The sequence below is a fragment of the Eptatretus burgeri genome, chromosome 7 (assembly GCF_056783735.1).
Source record: "Eptatretus burgeri isolate ZD-2024b chromosome 7, Ebu_testis_v1, whole genome shotgun sequence".
In the NCBI taxonomy this organism is placed as follows: Eukaryota; Metazoa; Chordata; class Myxini; order Myxiniformes; family Myxinidae; genus Eptatretus; species Eptatretus burgeri.
Window position 1 is genome coordinate 102,395,462 of NC_140967.1, and position 19,167 is coordinate 102,414,628.

General features: G+C 43.6%; 2 protein-coding genes across 13 annotated transcripts in view; one reads left to right on the forward strand and one right to left on the reverse strand.

Moving 5' to 3' along the window:
* LOC147023943 (uncharacterized) overlaps nucleotides 1–19,167 on the reverse strand; it is a 209,820-nt gene that overhangs the window by 145,913 nt on the left and 44,740 nt on the right. The window lies entirely within an intron of this gene.
* Nucleotides 1–19,167, forward strand: part of LOC147023945 (uncharacterized) — a 46,110-nt gene that overhangs the window by 8,002 nt on the left and 18,941 nt on the right. For 2 of the 10 annotated variants that reach the window (XM_085889974.1, XM_085889967.1), the window contains exons 3-5: nucleotides 1,364–3,501; nucleotides 3,642–3,722; nucleotides 3,927–5,501. The exons of 2 other annotated variants lie outside the window; for them this stretch is intronic. In XM_085889974.1, coding sequence (XP_085746100.1) covers nucleotides 1,364–3,059 — 1,696 coding nt within the window. In that variant the 3' untranslated portion in view covers nucleotides 3,060–3,501; nucleotides 3,642–3,722; nucleotides 3,927–5,501. Of the gene's footprint in view, nucleotides 1–1,363; nucleotides 3,502–3,641; nucleotides 3,723–3,926; nucleotides 5,504–19,167 lie in introns of those variants that run through there. 6 more of the 10 variants (XM_085889968.1, XM_085889970.1, XM_085889971.1 and 3 more) reach the window with 6 other exon arrangements.

Below are 19,167 nucleotides of genomic sequence, written 5' to 3' on the forward strand. Positions count from 1 at the left end.
CTCTTCCTCATCTGTGGTTGGTTGACAAAATACACATTGTGATTTGACAAACATTGTACTGCTCAAACGAGTCTGCTTAATAGATTCTGAAGCACTGGGTTGTCCTCTGTCAGTGAAGTTGTGTCTTGTGAAGCAACAGCAAGTTTGTATCTTCTTCTTCTTTCATCTCTATCCAGGTGACTCGGTTTTTAATGTCAATCTCTGTCTCAAGTATCTTTCTTAGCTTGAAGCTCGTTTGCTGTGATTCCGATCAGCCTTTGTCCAAATCACATAAATTCTGGATTGTAATAATCTGTCTTTTTCTGGACACACTTGAGAAAAGTTTCAAATGTTGATTCCTTGAAGGTTCTGTATTGAGTATCAACAAGCTTTTCACCAGTACCTGTGTGGAAATACAAGAAGAGTTTAAAATCTGTCGTTGGTTTGGTGAACGGGAGCTTTTTGGGAGATGCCATCATCTCATGAAACATGAGAAGTTGATGATTATTCAAGTGAAAGAACAATGAGATTTTTGTTTTTGTAATAACAATCAGGCTGAAATAACAAAGGATAAGACATGGATAGATTCCATACGATGATTTCCTTTCCATTCAGATTGATTTTATTATTAAATGTGTACCCAGTACATTTCCCAATTCATCAAATGCTTGTTCCTCATTGGCCTCCGTATTTTGTTAAATTTTAACAAACAGTTTCCTCAAAACTCTTTATAGTTACTGAGTGACAGTTTTTCTTGCAGCTCTTTCTTTGATAATTTGATCCATGGTGAATATTCTACAAAGTCCATTTACCATTATCTTAATCTGTGAAGAACAACTGAAGTCATTTAATTTTTTTTATATCCAGTACGTGATGATATGAATAATGTCCCACACATGTGACACAAGTTTCTTGTGAATATAAACTAAAACTCACCAACTAAGTGTTGATTTCCAAGGAATAGTTTGTTGGTCAATGTCGAAGTTGTGCGACAAAGTAATTCTGAAATGGATATTTTTAAATCCAAGATGTCCACCAAATGATGTCATGAAAAAATGTAACCAATGGAATTCCAGCGAAGTCAGACATAATTTACAATAAAGTCACAATTTCCTCCTTTCGCAAAACAAATGTTAAAGTTCATAACGTGCTCCACTATTACATGAGATTCTTCAAATAATCAAGTGTGATTCATCGTTCCACACCATTCCTTCAGACATTGTTCAAGTTATATCTGCAAGTTCCATATTCCGTTTCCTCCAGAACTGTAACACTCGTGGAACATGTTTGTTTATGTTTCACAAAACCATGTGTTCAATACTTCACATGTGATGTCATACTTTATTTTACCTTGAACTGAGAATGTTTGTTTGTTTTGTTGCAGTTTACGATGTCGATGTAAAGTGAAACGGAAAAATGAATCAAAAGATGATCCACCATTGGTAACGGAGATTCGGGAAACCGAACACCCTGAAATTGAGAAAGGAGAGGGAAAGGAGGTTCTGGAAATCACTGACAAAATGGAGTTCATAGCAAAACAGAACATTGGTGACAAAGAAGAAGAGGAAGAGGAATATCAAAAAGAGAAAGAAAAGGTTTTACGAGCAGAGGAAGAAAAACTTCAGGAATATGAGGCTCTGATGGTCGAAACTGAAAGAAATCTCTTAGAAAGAGAGAAGTTTGTGCAGAAAATGGAACACGAGTTGATGGAAAAGGATGTGCAACGGAAATTGGAAAAAGAATTATGGATAAAGGAGAAAGAGGACCGGAAGAGAGGAGAGGAGGAACAGCAGAGGAAGAAAAATGAAGAAGAACAGAGAAAAATGAATGAACAGGAGAGGAAAAATGAAGAAGAGCTCAGAATGAGAAAGAGAGAAGAATCCACACGAGCAAAGGAGCGATTCCAAGTCCGAATGTGGGAAAAACGCAAAAATAAAGAACTTGATCAGAAAATGCTGTTTGTAGAACACAGAATGTTCGAGATTGACAACTGGAAGAAACGAGTGCAGCAGCAGGAGCGATACCTGCAGATAAGTAAAGAACAGGAGATGGAGCGACAAGGTGTGTTTGAAGTATTCATGAATGGGAAAGATGAGGAGATAAAGAAACGGCAGCTTCGTATGCACCAACAAGGAGAGGAGTTTAAAGATGGAGAGTACCGGCTGCTTAAATTGGACGAAGAGACTCGTCTTAGAGAGAGAGAGCACCGGGAAGAACAAAAACAATGTGAAATTAGATGGAAACTGAAAGAGTTCATGTTAATGGAAAGAGAACGAGAGATGAGGGATAGGAAAAATAACGTGGAGTTGAGGGAGAAGAAGGTCTTGGAAAGAGAGAACAAAGTACAAAATGCAGGAAAGCTTGATGAGAAAAACGAGGAAGAAGTGCTTGGAACGAATGATGGGCTGGAGCAGCGACAGCAGAAACAGGACAATGTTGATTTGCTGCCGACGGCTGAACCGAAGCCTCACATTGATGACGGGCTGGAGCAACGACAACTGTACAGTGTTGCCCTCCAACAACAACAACCGAAGCCTCAATGTGCAGACAAGTTACATCATCAGAAACAGCACGATGTTCATCGACTGCCGTCCAAACGGGAGACCCACCATTCTTCTCAGTCTGAGTTTCTCAAGGATGAACGAGCGGAAATTGAAAGGCGCAAGAACAACCTCGTGTTCCGTGGAGTGAAGGAGGGAAAAGGTGAACATGACAAGGAGGCTGTGGCAAAATTAATAAAAGCCATGAACCTGGAGATCAAACCTGAACGGACTTTCCGCATTGGAAGATATGTTGAGAACATCTTCAGACCCATGAAAGTTGTTTTCAGATGCGAGTCTGATCGGAATCAGGTTCTTACGAACAATAAAAAGATACGGAATTTGAAGGATCCCTCTCTCTGGACAAAAAACATTTTCATCACTCCAGACTACACTCAGCTCCAAAGAGAAACACTGGAGATGCTGTTGAGTGATCTTGACAAAAAGAGAGAAAGTGATCCAAACGGGCGATACACCATTAAAGGAGACAAAGTCGTCCTCCTGAAGAAGCCCAAGGGTGAACCTCATTTCCGTAAATGATGACCATCCCTCCTCATCTCCGTCAATCACGACCATTCCTCCTCATCTCCCATCTCACATAATACAGTCTCCTCTTGCTGCACACTTTAAAAGAAAGACAGAGTATATTCTGTTGAAAACAATTTCCTTCAACGCACAGTCTCTTCCAAACAAGTGATTGTACCTGAGATCACATCGGAGCCGAAACCAAAACCTTTTTTGAAAGTACAGACAATGACAGGATTTCACTCCTGATGGATATTTTACATGTAATAAGAAGAGGAACCTGAACTTTTATCGTGAAGGCACCAAAGCTGCAGAAAACCATGGTGGGGTCTTATTGTTGATGAAAAGGAATTCATCACCGACTTACATTGTTCATTGGCTACCTCCTGAACGGAAACCTCACCGTGATGACGGACAGCAACAACAGAAGCCATGTGCCATGCAAGACCTTCAACAGGTAAGAACTTTTCATTACCTTTTGACAGGTGGGGTGAACACACTGGGTGCAAACACAACCAACCCCAAGATCAAAAACACAACCAACCCCAAGGGCAAAACATGAAGTTGAAATAAATTTTGTTACTTTGTCTTTCACAGACATTCCTGTGAATACTTCCTTCGATGAAGAAGAATATCCTTAATTGTGGAGATAATTGTAATGATACTTTTCGTGGGAAGGTAACTTATGAACATGGTCATCCTCATGCAGAATATAAAACAAGAACTTTAACTCCCTTCGGTTGGATGAGATCACCTGATTCACCTTTTCATCGATTACCTGTTCCATGCATTTCCTTCTGTGGCCTTTTCTGAACAAGTTATCAAACTGATGAAGATATCAATGTATTTAATCTTTCATATTTCTGTTGTTTTTTTCCAAAGACCCCTCAGAAGTGGTGCTCCTTCCTGCTCACCTGAAACCTTCCCAGCGGTTGGAACGTAAGTTGCCAAAATTCTTGTCTTACATCACGAATTATTCCAAACTTTGTCTGAATTACATGTTCTTCATGTGCATCATGTCCCATTTTGTCTGTGCCTCAGAAGTGTTGAGGACAAACAAATATTTTGCTGAACTCGAATCCAGAGAAGCAGCAAACAAATCTTCCAGTTGGTAGAAGTCTGGCATGAGTGTTAATGTATCCGTATCAAAGTCATGGCGTACACCTGGATGATCATTAAAATTAATTGTTTGAAAAATCCAGTGGGAGTTTGTGATGAAGAAAATAAAAACGTGAAATTGAAGATTAAAGAAAGAAGAGAATTTAACTGAGATGCAGAAAACAATTGATAGGATATAATATTTCCAGGATTGTGTTGGAAGGTATGATAATGATGGAGATGATGATGACAATGCCATTGAGGGATTTTCACTTCCTTTTGTTGATGTGTGTGTGGAGGAAGAAGTTTCAGTAACGGCCACTGGAGAAGAAGATGTGATATTTGGCAGTGGATCAATCATCACTCCGTCGTACAAGCTCCAGGAATGTAGGATGAAATATCAGACTCTTGCAGACAGATGATCCAAGATTTAAAAAAATAAACATCAGTCTCCAGAAGTACAGGGACTTAAACCTTCCATGACCTGATTTAATCACTGTACTTCATCACTGTACAAACACATTTACACTCCAACATTGTCTTTCACCTTTTTTGTTCTCCTCGCATCCTTCAGCTCAGACCCAGTGGAGGAGTTGTACCTTGATGACCCAGTGTACGAGTTGCACCTCGATAACCCACTGTACGAGTTGCACCTCGATAACCCAGTGTACGAGTTGTACCTCGATAACCCAGTGTACGAGTTGTACCTCGATAACCCAGTGTACGAGTTGTACCTCGATAACCCAGTGTGCGAGTTGTACCTCGATAACCCAGTGTACGAGTCGTACCTCGATAACCCAGTGTACGAGTTGTACCTCGATAACCCAGTGTACGAGTTGTACCTCGATAACCCAGTGTGCGAGTTGTACCTCGATAACCCAGTGTACGAGTTGTACCTCGATAACCCAGTGTACGAGTTCCACCTTGATGAGTTTTTTGATTGTGAATTTTGTTATATTTAATTCCTGTGAATAAAGTTAACCTAAAATCTCTTCTCCTTTCAAATCATATCATGTACAAGTCAAAGGAATGGTGTCCAAAATATTTTTTGTGAAAATGGCTCGGTGGGGATTACAAATCTTGAAAAAATTTCAACTGTTTGTTGTTCTTTCACTCATGAACCGAAGCACCAAGAGACGCCAAATTTAGGGGGTACTCACATTAGAATCTCGACAAGGTTTTAAGTGAAGGTATGTTGGCCTTGAAGGCCGTTTTGAGACTCAAGGCCACGATGAGGTGAATATTGGGATGTGGGGTAAGGTAGCAATGAAAAGGTAACCACCAAGAGGCCAAAAACCCCAAAGCTTTGCAATGTACAACACCTCCTGAAACGCCCACTTTGTTATGAATTATTTTAAATCGTGAGTACTTTTTTCCTCTGCAGTGCAAAACTTAAATCAAGACATTATCATGATTATTCGACTTTAATTTCTCACAAAGGAGTGACTGCATGTAAAAATAAGGTTAAAATTCCCCGACCATGGGAGATGGGAACCCCCAAACCCCCCCCCCCCACCCAATCTCTTCACTTCCTTGCACCAGGTATCCTTTCTATCGCACCTCTTTTTCTTCTCCTTCGGTGAGCAACCATGACAGATGTTATATTTGGTGTGGATTTGTTCGGACATAAAAGTGGAAATCATCAGTCAGCTCCTGACCCTCATCGCGAATGGAGGGGGTGGGGGGGGGTCTGTCATCACTTTACCCGAGGTACTCCAGGTCGTTTGTAATATTTGGTGGAGATTATGCCAGCCATTTTTAGCTCACCTGGAACAAAAATTGTCCAGGTGAGGAAAAACCATTATGTGGTGTCCATGAGTCAGTTAGGCTATATGTAAACACTTGGAACTTCTCCAAAACTACACACACGAACTTGACCACAATCTTCATCACCCAGATCAGGTCAGGGATGGGAGTATGTGCCAAAACAGCATGTTGCTGCATCCACTTTCTGCTGGTACTCCAGGGACCTCCATCAGGCCATCCCCATCATCTTGAGATGTTGATCAATCTGCTGCAACCACGAGGCACGTGGTCAGCCTATTGGCCTCCTCCACTGACGAGGCTCCTTCGCTGAGAGAATCTGGTGAGCAGGATCAGCGTCAAGAAAACGAGTCACATGTCCATACAGCTGCAGCTGACGATCACGGATTATGCAGGTAACAAATCTCATTTGAGTCTCTCTCAGCAACCGCTCGCTGGACACAACGTCAGACCAGCGATAGCCAAGGATTCTCGGAAGAGACCCGGTACCAAACGAATTGAGTTTCCATCTCTCCTGCACTCCTGGTCGGAGTCCAACTCTCGCATCTGTAGAGCAACACTGGAAGCACCAAGGAACTGAAGACTCAGACTTTCATCCTCCCGTACAGGTACTGGCATTGCCACACACCATGATACAGTGAATCCATGACTCCCCAGGCCCGACCCAGACATCGATTGACCTCTGGCTCACAGCTGGCAGAGACATGAATATCACTGCCGAGGTAGGTGAATCTCTCCGTGATCTCAACATCCTCACCACAAACAGGAACAGACAAGATAGCAGCATCGAAGATGTCATTGAAAGCCTGGATCTTAGTTTTGACCCAGGGAACCCGCAATCCCAGCAGCTCCAACTCCTCATTCAGCACCTCGAGAGCCCCCAAAATGATATCTCTAGTCTCAGTAAAGATGAATGCATCATCTGCAAAATCAATGTCAGAGATCTTGACATTCCCAAACGATGCACTGCAGCTTGATCTCTCCAACATCCTTCGTAAAATCTCATCCACGCAAGCGCTGAAAAGTGTGGGGTCCAGTACACACCCCTGATGAACTCCAGTCGCAACTGGAAACAAGTCAGAGATGGTATCACCACATCTCACAGAACTCTCAGTACCAGAGTGTCGATCAGAAATCAGAGACGTTTTGGTGGCACCCATGAAGACCAAGAATTCTCCAGGAGGAATCCCGATTCACTGGATCAAACGCTTCACAGAGATCAACACAGGCTGCAAGCAGCCCCTGCCGAAACTCTCGTCGATGTTTGGTGAGGACAAAAATGGCAAGGATACGGTCAATCGTTGAACTCTTTGGTGCAAAGCCTGACTGCTCTGGGTGATGGTGCTCAAGCAAAGACCTCCAGGCAATTTACCCCATTTGAACCGGTTCAGCACAGCCTGTGTTTCCACAAACGAAGGTAGACCACAGTTGATTGGAGGGTCAGCAACAGGGATAATAACATCACCAACATCCAACTCAACAGCTGGGGGATCAGCCTGGTACAGCCGCTCAAAGCAACCGGCCCAGCGGGTGTTCACTTCAGAATCCTCTGTCAAGAGCCCACCACCCTCTGCTCGAACTGCAGTACACCGAGGGAACGTGAAACGCGAATTATCCTGTAAGCAGGACAAGAATCACCTGTCCACAGGTGATGCTATACTCTGTCACATATAGGTCTCCTTGTCCACCCTCAGCATGCGTACAGTTTTATACATCAACTCCCTTAACAGCTCATCTCTGCCATTAAGCCTGGCCCTGCGACTGGTCAATGGTCTCCACTGTCCGATGAGACACAATATTCTTCTTCACCTTCAGGTGAGTTCCAAGAAATCCACCGGCAACATCAAGTATGGTAATCTTGAAGGCACTCCGCAACTCCTCAGGATTCCCCAAAGCACCCAAACCCCCCCCCCCCAAATCCCCACTCAGCCTGTTCTCAAACTCTTCAGTGACCCTCTCTTTATTGAGCTTGCCAACACCCAGCCGAGGCTGGGATGGTTCCATTCTCCCGGATTTGAGGTGCAACTTCAGAGTTGCTACCACAAGCCTGTTGTCAGTGTTGAGGAACTGAGCACTCCAGAAGACCCTGTAGTTCTGGATCATCATCCAGGGACCATCAATGATCACATTGTCAATCTCCTTTGGCACACCACCAGCGTTGGAATACCAAGTCCAGCGATGAGCCTGTGGGTGCTGAAACCATGAACCAGCCACCCCAATTCCATGAGTTCTTGCAAAGTCAAAGAACTCCGTGCTATTCTGGTTCCCAGTTCCAGAAACAAACGGACCAACATACGTCTCTTAACCATCCCTTTCAGTTCCAGTCGATTCATTGAAATCCCCCAAGACGAGACGAGTATCTCGCCTGGGGCACTGATCAACCACAGACACAAGCGTGACGTCGAATGGGCATCCTTCGAGCATTCAGCACAGTGAGATCACGTGCCTCAGTTCGAACATCCAAAGAGACCAGGGCAACGACAACCAAGTAGTGATGAATCCTGAGTCTCATAATACACTCTTTGACCGGAGTTACCTCAATTATCATTGGAGTCAGCTTATTGGACACAGCTGCAGCAACTCCTTGGGCATGGTAACAATCAGAGTGACCAGACCAATCGTAGGTGGAACCAGCTGCCATGATCTCACCATGATCCAGTCTCTGAACCTCAGAGAGTGCTGCAATACCGATGTTCAAACGTTTGAACTCAGATCATAACAGACATGTAATCATCCTCTCTTCGGGATAGGACATTCCAGTCACCCACCTGAAGGGACCACCTCATCTTAACCCAAGGAGACCACTATCAGGTGGACTGCACAGGAGGTACTCTCATGGAGTGCGTTTTATGGAGTATTGGAGTACTGCTCTCCCATTTGGAATGATGCATCTGTTTCATACCGAGCACTTCTTAAGCTGTGGAAACCATGACCCTCAAAATCATTGGAATCTCTGGCAATGAAGTCGAGTCTCTGGGCCTCACTTTCACATCCCAGACAGGTTGGTGTCCTCTCTGTCTTATACTGCCTCTTTTTGGTCTTGCACCCTCCGCTCTTTTCTTGCCCTGTCCCCCTCAGGTTTCTGAAGGGTGCAGTTTTCTTCCAGTAACCCAATTCTGGTAAAACATCCAAAATTCAGGTTCACTTCTCACCTCCACTCATTTCATCCTGTTTTCTCTCATCTGGCCAACCAACTTCCTCAATCGGTTCAATCCCATCCTTTCCTTCAAGGCTTCAAGACAGTGGTTCACCACAACCTCAGGTCATCCCTACACAGATCTTTTCTCCCCCAACTCTCCCAAGGTACACTCCTTCCTTTCCAGGTTATTAGTTTTTCTCTCCCTCACCCTCTGCCTTTGTTTTGTTGTTGTTGTTGTTCAGTTTCTCTTTCATTCCTTGTCACTCGTGCCGCGAACCTCCTGCGGTGCCTTTTCCGGGGATACGTTCCGTGAGCCCCCACCCGCAACCGCAGTGGACACGTCCACCTCGGACGTGCTTTCAGCACGGCCCACGCACGGCACATGCCGTGCACCACGCATCACGCTGGCTTCCGAGCACGGCACATCCTCGCACGCTCCACGGTGTTTGTGTACACAACACGGGTCCCACGTGACCCCGAGCCTGCAGTGCACGGTGCTCCGCTCATCCCCCAATTAGAGCGGGAACACCGCGGGGATTTTTCTAACCCCCAGCTCCTTTCCTCCAAGGCTCACATGGGATCCTGTTGACCCCCAAATTTACCTTGTTTCCCCGTCCCTCTCTGGAGTGATTACCGGGGCGGTGAAACGCACCCAACTGGCAGCGTTTTCTTTTTCACCGCCAGGTTCGATACAACACCTGACAGGTGTATTTACAATCACTCTGTCTCTGCAATGGGCGGCAGCCATGCATGCTCCAACATGCAGCGCCCTCTGCAAAATCCCTCCGATCGGCTCGTTCCGTTCGGGCTCGAATCACGATTCGGCATCCGGCTCGCTGGACGACCGCACCTTCTCCACCACCTCGACCCGTGCCGCCGGCTCAGGTGTGAGTTCGGATGGCGCACCGGCAGGACTTTCACAATGCACACGTGCCTCCTCACACACAGAAACAAACACACACACCCCCATGGAGAGGTTCCTCATGAACCCCATGTTCACCACCTGTACCGTTGGGCAGTACGTACTTGTCTTAGGCAATTGCCGACTCCACCTCCTGATCAGGGAACTCCAACAGCTCCCGCCGCACGAAGGTGCATCCCTGTGGGGTCACGCGTTCCCTGCACGAATCCCTCACCGCACGTGCCCCAATCTCCTCTCTTCCCATTTCTGTTGTTTGTTTTGTTTGTAAATATATTCTCACGATCCGGCTCCATAAATAAATTGCCAACTGACTCGTGTTCCGGCTTTGTACGTTCTCCCTCAAGCCTGCTCTCCCATTACCCGTCATGGCGCTGGCCCCAGGGTTTCCCCTAAGTTGCCCTTGGCCTGACCAGCCGCCATTTCACGCTGTGCGTCCCTCACGCAGGCCTCGTTCTTTCTCCTTTCCTCGTTCATTTCCTCCCACATTACCTTGATCTCGTCTGCCATCCTCCGATCCATCCGTTGCATATCACCCTTTACCTGCACCAACTACACCTCCATGTCCTTCTGACCTGCCTTCATCTCCTCCTTCATTTCAATGCTCATTTTGTCTTGTCCGAGTTCCAAACGTTCCATCACCTGTTTCATCATTTCCATAAACTGGTTCGTATCCAGTGGCTTTGGTGAGGCCGATCAGCGACGATGCGGTGTGGATTCCCGGGGAAGCTCCACGTCAAGTTGGCAGTGGGGGTCCCCGAACATCATGAGTCTCTTTTGCCCCTGTAGTTATCTCTTGCTATTCCTCCAGGGAAAGATCTCCCTGAAAGCTGCCATCCTGCGACATGGATGTTTCGAAAATTGTTGTACCAAAGTCCACCTGGAGCAGCTCATCTTGGTCCGCCATAGTCCACACAAATAATTAAATAAAATTTCGTTCCCGAACCTGCTCTTCATTTCGGGGGTGCGTTCAAGCACACCCCAGGTCTGAATCCCACTCCTGAAAACATGAAAATTTTCATCATACTCAGTGGTGTAATTGGTCCGAGTCTGGGAGGTGAGCGGTTCAAACCCTGGCTGTGTCATGGCAAACACTTTAGAAATTATCCGTGCTGCTTCCTTGCCAACACTCATCATTTAAAGATACATTTAGGGAGATCGAGCAATCCAAACATTGTACAGGCTGATCCTGCCTTCAAATTCCCCAAAAAGGAACTTGTATTATCATTATCAACCGGTTTGAACTTCGGCATCACGATGCTTGTTGCGTCAGTGCACCTCATTGTTGCCCTGGCAACCACACAAACAAGTGAAGTTCTCAACCTTTGAGGCTGTGCGTTTCGTCCAAGCAGCGTTTTCTGAGATCTCGTCAAATATAATTGAGAGATAAGAAGGAAAGGAAGCAAATGAGTGTTGTGATAGGAGACCAAACAAGGAGGAGGAGAGAGGAGGTGATTGAGAGAGTTATGAATGGAGGAGATCAAGGTACTCCAAACACACCTGGTTGATGTCCGTAATCAACAAGTTCACATGAATATTCTCATTACCATCAATATGTTTTCACTCCATCACGGATAAACTACTGACAGTAAAACAAATTTGTTCAGTGGAGGACGTTCGAATATTATCATTGAAATGTCCTCGTGTTATAATGTGATGGAAATGATCATGATGTCCCCGCATGGAGGAACCTGAATCAAATTGAACCCGCACATCCTCCTCTAACTTCAACTTGCTTTCATCATTGATTTTATCCTCGTCGTTGAGCAGATCGAGATGCCACCGATACGCCAACGTGAGGAGCGCACCAAGAGACCCTGAACGCCTTCATGGTGTTTGCGCAATTACACCGACACAAAATGGCCAACGTGATGCCAGGAGCAAGTAATGGGGAGGTGAGCAAAGCCCTGGGGGTGACATGGCGCTCCCTATCAGAACAACAACAACAATAACGACCCTTCGACAACGAGGCCAAAAGGTTGGAAAGTGAACACCACAAGATGTATCCCGGTACGTGCGAGTTCAACATTCCCCATTCGGGTAAAAAACCCAAAGAATGAAAAACAAATTTTCCATGAGCAACTTTATCAACGGATTAAATCAAAATGTAAAAGTTGTTTTGGTCCGAGAATAAGCCCTTGCCCTTTACATTCCTGATGATGGACAAAAAATATATCATTTTAGTGAGAAAAGTCGTTCAATGTGGGTGAGACGGGGTATGTTGAGTAACTTTTCACATTACTTACTCCCATTGCCAGAGGAGGAGATGACACTTTCAAACAATGGTGCCTTGGTGAACCTCACGTAAGTTGTGTGTCCCCAAGAACCAAGATATTTAATTCCATCAGTACTTTAGTCCTGAAGCAATCTGACCTTTTGTCATGAACTTTCCTTTAAGGTCGTCACGATCAATTATCTTCCCGAAACCAATAAAATGATAAACTTGAGATTTCCGACAATATTTCACCAAAACACAATCACTGACAACATCGATCACATCATCTTTATCAAATATAACCAATACAATACATAATCACCCACAACATCGATCACATCATCTTCATCAAATTTAACCAACACAATACATAATCACTGACAACATCGATCACATCATCTTGATCAAATTTAACCAATACAATACATAATCAGTGACAACATCGATCACGTCATCTTAATCAAATTTACCAATACAGTGCATAATCACCAACAATATAGATCACATCATATTGATCAAATATAACCAATACAATACATAATCAGTGACAACATCGATCACATCATCTTTATCAAATTTACCAATACAGTGCATAATCACCAACAATATCGATCACATCATATTGATCAAATATAACCAATACAATACATAATCACCCACAACATCGATCACATCATCTTCATCAAATTTAACCAATACAATACATCACTGACAACATCGATCACATCATCTTTATCAAATTTAACCAATACAATACATAAATCACTGACAACATCAATCACATCATCTTAATCAAATTTACCAATACAATACATAATCACCAACAATATCGATCACATCATCTTAATCAAATTTACCAATACAATACATAATCACCAACAATATCGATCACACCATCTTAATCAAATTTAACCAACACAATACATAATCACTGACAACATCAATCACATCATCTTTATCAAATTTAACCAACACAATACATAATCGCCAACAATATCGATCACATCATCTTCATCAAATTTACCAACACAATACATAATCACCAACAATATCGATCACATCATATTGATCAAATTTAACCAATACAATACATAATCACCCACAACATTGATCACATCATCTTAATCAAATTTACCAATGCAGGACATAATCAGCAATAATATCGATCACATCATCTTAATCAAATTTACCAATACAGTGCATAATCACCAACAATATCGATCACATCATATTGATCAAATATAACCAACACAATACGTAATCACCCACAACATCGATCACATCATCTTCATCAAATTTACCAATACAATACATAATCACCTACAATATCGATCACATCATATTGATCAAATGTCACCAATAGAATACATAATCACCTACAACATCGATCACATCATCTGAATCAAATTTACCAATACAATACATCATCACTGACAACATCGATCACATCATCTTTATCAAATTTACCAATACAACACATAATCACCAACAATATCGATCACATTATATTGATCAAATACAACCAACACAATACGTAATCACCCACAACATCAATCACATCATCTTAATCAAATTTACCAATACAATACATAATCACCAACAAAATCGATCACATCATCTTAATCAAGTTTACCAATACAGGACATAATCATCCACAACATCAATCACATCATATTGATCAAATTTAACCAATACAATACATAATCACCTACAATATCGATCACATCATCTTTATCAAATTTAACCAATACAATACATAATCACTGACAACATCGATCACATTATCTTCATCAAATTTACCAATACAGTGCATAATCACTAACAATATCGATCACATCATATTGATCAAATATAACCAATGCAATACGAAATCACCCAAAATATCGATCACATCATATTATCAAATATAACCAATACAATACATAATCACCAACAATATCGATCACATCATATTGATCAAATATAACCAACACAATACGTAATCACCCACAACATCGATCACATCATCTTCATCAAATTTACCAATACAATACATAATCACCCACAATATCGATCACATCATATTGATCAAATATAACCAATACAATACATAATCACCCACAATATCGATCACATCATATTGATCAAATATAACCAATACAATACATAATCACCCACAATATCGATCACATCATATTGATCAAATATAACCAATACAATACAAAATCACCCACAACATCGATCACATTATCTTCATCAAATTTACCGATACAGGACATAATCAGCAACAATATCGATCACATCATCTTTATCAAATTTAACCAATACAATACATCATCACTGACATCGATCACATCATCTTTATCAAATTTTCCAATACAGTGCATAATCACCAACTATATCGATCACATCATATTGATCAAATATAACTAACACAATACGTAATCACCCACAACATCGATCACATCAACTTAATCAAATTTACCAATACAGTACATAATCACCCACAATATCGATCACATCATCTTCATCAAATTTAACCACTACAATACATAATTACCCACAACATCGATCACATCATCTTTATCAAATTCAACCAATACAATACATCATCACTGACAACATTGATCACATCATCTTTATCAAATTTAACCAATACAATACATAATCACTGACAACATCGATCACATCATCTTGATCAAATTTAACCAATACAAAACATAATCACCAACAATATCGATCACATCATATTGATCAAATTTACCAATACAGGACATAATCAGCAACAATATCGATCACATCATCTTAATCAAATTTACCAATACAAAACATCATCACCAACAATATCGATCACATCATCTTGATCAAATTTTACCAATGCAGTTAATAATCATCTGCATCGATCACATCACTTGCATCAAATTTATGCAATACAATACATAATCACCAACAACATCGATCACATCATCTTTATCAAATTTAACCAATACAAAATATAATCACCAACAACATCGATCACATCATCTTGATCAAATTTAACCAATAAAATACATCAATCACCAACATCGATCACATCATCTTGATCAAATTTCACCAATACAATACATAATTACCCACAACATCGATCACATCATCATGATCAAATTTAATCATTAATTCACAGAATTTTGGGGGTAAATGACTTCCAAAAGTTTTAATCATTCCAATGCACTGAATGTGCCAAAATATCATTGTTGCGTTTGATGGGGGACTTGAAGGATTGATTGACTTGATTCAGGATTGAATGAAATTGGGAATGTCAAAATCACACGTTTAAATGGGTCACACTGAACAATGCCCGGACACCACCCAGAGACCTCTATGGGGGGTGGAGGGGCTTTGGGAGGAGGCCAGCATGAGGGAAGGGGAAAGGATTGGAAGGAAGGGCGTTTTCCTGTAATCGTATCAAAAGCAACGCCAGTGTTCACGCCTTTATTTAACTTCCACATTTTCCCGAGGTCGAGAATCTCTTCACCTGAGACGAATTGTGGAATTATTCCAAGCAACAGATCCGACTTCTGAAAAAACAAAACATCCTTTGATTTGTCCAATTTGTACATTCCTTGACAGCCCTTCCTCTCTTCAATTTCCGGAGAGTTGCATGGTGGTGAAAGGGGTTTGGGAGGAGGGTATTGTGAGGGGAGGAAAGGCAGCGTGTGGGAAAGGTGAAGGTATCAAAAGGGGAGGGCAGGATACATAAGGGGAGGGCAGGTAGCAGAAGCGGAGGGAAGGCAGCATAGCAGGGCGTTACCGGGGCGATAGCATGCACCCAAACAGCAATGTTTTCTTTTTAACCACGGTGTTCTCTCGAAAACCAGATGGGAGCATTCAAATCTTCAAACCCACACTATCTACCCAACAAAGGCTTCCCTGCATGCATGCTTCCCTCCTCCCCAAACACGTTTCTCCAACCTCCTCCTGGTCCATGCTAACCATGCTCATGCACCAGCGATATCCACCACACACATACCCAAGCATGCAGGTGCACACACACAAACACACACACACACACACACACACACACACACACACACACACACACACACACACACACACACACACACACACACACACACACACACACACACACACACACAAACACAGTCACTTATACCCATTTGCACCACATCCGTGTGTGCTGTCTCCGAACCTCTTCGTTTTCAGCAACTGCCGACTATTAATAATTGCAGCGACTATTAGTATATTGTTGTGGTTACCAAATTCGCAAACCACCATTCAGGTCCCTTAGGTGAGGTATCTCGGTAAGTACATGTGTAGTTTGGCCCAAACCCGTTGTCTAGTGGGAATACATGTCATTTATGCGTGCTGCGACTCTTCAGGATAGCCGTTTTTCTTTTACTATCTTTAATTTGGACCAACCGCCATTGTTACCACCACCAGTCACAACATCAACCACCAACCACAACGCCGCTTCACCACAACCGCCACGACCTTCACGTCACACCTCGCAACCGTCGCATCGCCACCGTTCTTGCGCCGCTTGTGGGTACCGGTGTTGGACTCGTGCAGGGCGCGCGCCGAACAGCGTGTACAAAATCACGGATTTTGTGCTTCAAAAACGGATCAAAAACGACACACGCCCACTTTTTGCCGTCCAATCGGTGAGCGAGGGGCGAATTGGCCCCGCCCCCAGGGCGTTGGAGGGCGATCGATATATGCAAATTTATGGATCAAAAAGCATTCACGCCCACTTTTTCTCGGGCCAATGGGGAGCGAGGTGAAAGGTCGAAGGGAGGGGGTCAAAGATGAGAGGGCGAAGCCACGGGGCTGATATAAGCGACCGTGTTCGTCAGTCCAGAGAGTAGTAGAGTAGTAGAGTCGAGAGGGAACAGAGAGTTAAGACTTCGCGGGCGGTGGAGTTGGCAAGAAGGAGCTGGTCGTCGTCGTGTGCGTTGGAGTCGGAGCGGAGGGGACGGAGCTGTGGAGAGGCGGCGAGGGCAGACGAGGGGGTGCTCGCGTCGTGCAGGGAGCTGCACCCCAGGGAGGCCGACAGCGCGACCTGGCCGAGGTGGAGACGCTCGTCGCGGGGCAATAAAAATCCTCTATACCCCGAGCATCAGCAACCCCCTCCTGTTTCCCCCCGCGCTGAGATAGTGCGACCAAGGGGGCCCCTTTCCCACCCCCTACCAGACACTGCCCGCGAGGCCCGCGGAGTTGAGGCACCATTGCCGCTCCGCGTCTCATCACCAGACGGGTAGGCCCGACCCGGTCTCGGCCTCAGGCCCGCCTCATCCTTGAGGGTATTCTTTCCTTGGTTTTGGGTATGTGTTGTCGGCGCCGTCTATGAAGTAAAATTGTATAAGTGTTGCCGTGTGCTCGTGTAATCGGTATTAGATCTGCATTGTCGCATTTGCTTTTTGTGTAAATTGAATTGTGTTTTTCTTTTCTGTGTGCTTTTGGTGGAATTGAATATGTGTGCTTTCCGTTCATCGCGAATAAATGTGCTTTGTGTTGAACTGTTTCCCGCTTCGCTTCGTCATTTCTCTCATTGAATCCTCATCTTGCTTCACGTAAAGGGTTGGTAGTGGGCTGAATACGCCCGATAATTAATCGAACCGTCGAGGTCGACGATAACACCGCTCGGTTATCCCGATAGTGCGGAACGGGTCGCTTAAGTGGCCCGTGTCCGAAGTCGACCTGCGGCGAGGTGCGATCGCCCGGTCTACCCTCCGCGTGGGTACTTAGGTAGGTCGAATTTGGCGAGCAACCCTATCCCACACGGGGGCTGATTGGCTCGATCGCGGTGAGACCGAAAGGTCCACCCGTGACTGGTTCCCGGCGTTAGTCCGAGAGGGTCACGACTGGATTGTCCGTCCGGTGGGCGATGTGCCGCGATTCGAGTTACGTGGCCGTCAGCACGCCGGCGGGCGCGAATCCGCAACAATATTATGTTAATATTTTGTGATGAAAGCAGATCGCACAAAACGGTAAAAAATTAAACTGTAAAAATTAAATTCTGGACAGATTCAGGCTGTTCACATGACATTGATCTTTAGACAGACCTGTCAAGAGATGGCAGGGCACTCAATAAGAAATTTAACAGAGAGAGAGAAGAGGAAAATGGAGGGGAGACAGGGGACTAAAGCAGCAGCAGGAAAGAACATTGGGTGCATGGAAAGGCTAAGAGAGTTGGCATTAGGCCTTCAGCAAAGCAAAAGAAGGTACAAGTTCCAATAAAATACATTTAATTAAAATAGGTTTGATAATAGGTTCCAATAGAAGAGTTACAGAGAAATTAATACGTCACTAATTGAAACAGTAATCGACAGGTGCAATAATCAAGGAAAACAGGTGTAACAGTCATTGACTACAATTTGTGTGCATCGAGTTCATTGTTGGTCACATTTGAGCAGATTAATCATCGAACGACCATTTAAAAAGGAAGTCTGCTTCAACAGTAGCTCTATTTCTCGCCCCCTTTTGGAAGTTGGCTCCTCGACGATAAAAGCTGCTTATCAACCTCAACATCAATAATGAATTAATATTAACATATCATTGCTGATCCCCGAACTGTTTTCATTTTCAGGATGGGTGAACACACCGAAACAAAAAACAACAAAGGCATTTTTTCGGGGTGGTCACCAAGCTTTGAAGACCCCTCAACAGCAGCCAAAGAGGTTTATTTTAAAACTCATCGTCTCACATGGATATGATTATTGACAGCAAAGATCGACACAAACTTCTTCCATCATCGATCTTTATATTTTGTTTTCTCAGGTCAACATGCTCGTGCACAAACTGCCTTTAGGGAGAAACTTACACATGCCTTGAACTTTTTTTCAATGAACACCCCCATCTTCTTCAACATGTCATTCAACACTTCAAGCAGATTCTACCGAGTTTCTGCCATCAGGTCACCTGATTCAGGCTGCTGAACATCCTCCAATGTCACTTCACCTTCACCGGTTGCTGACCTGCCTCCACATTATATATATATATATATATATAT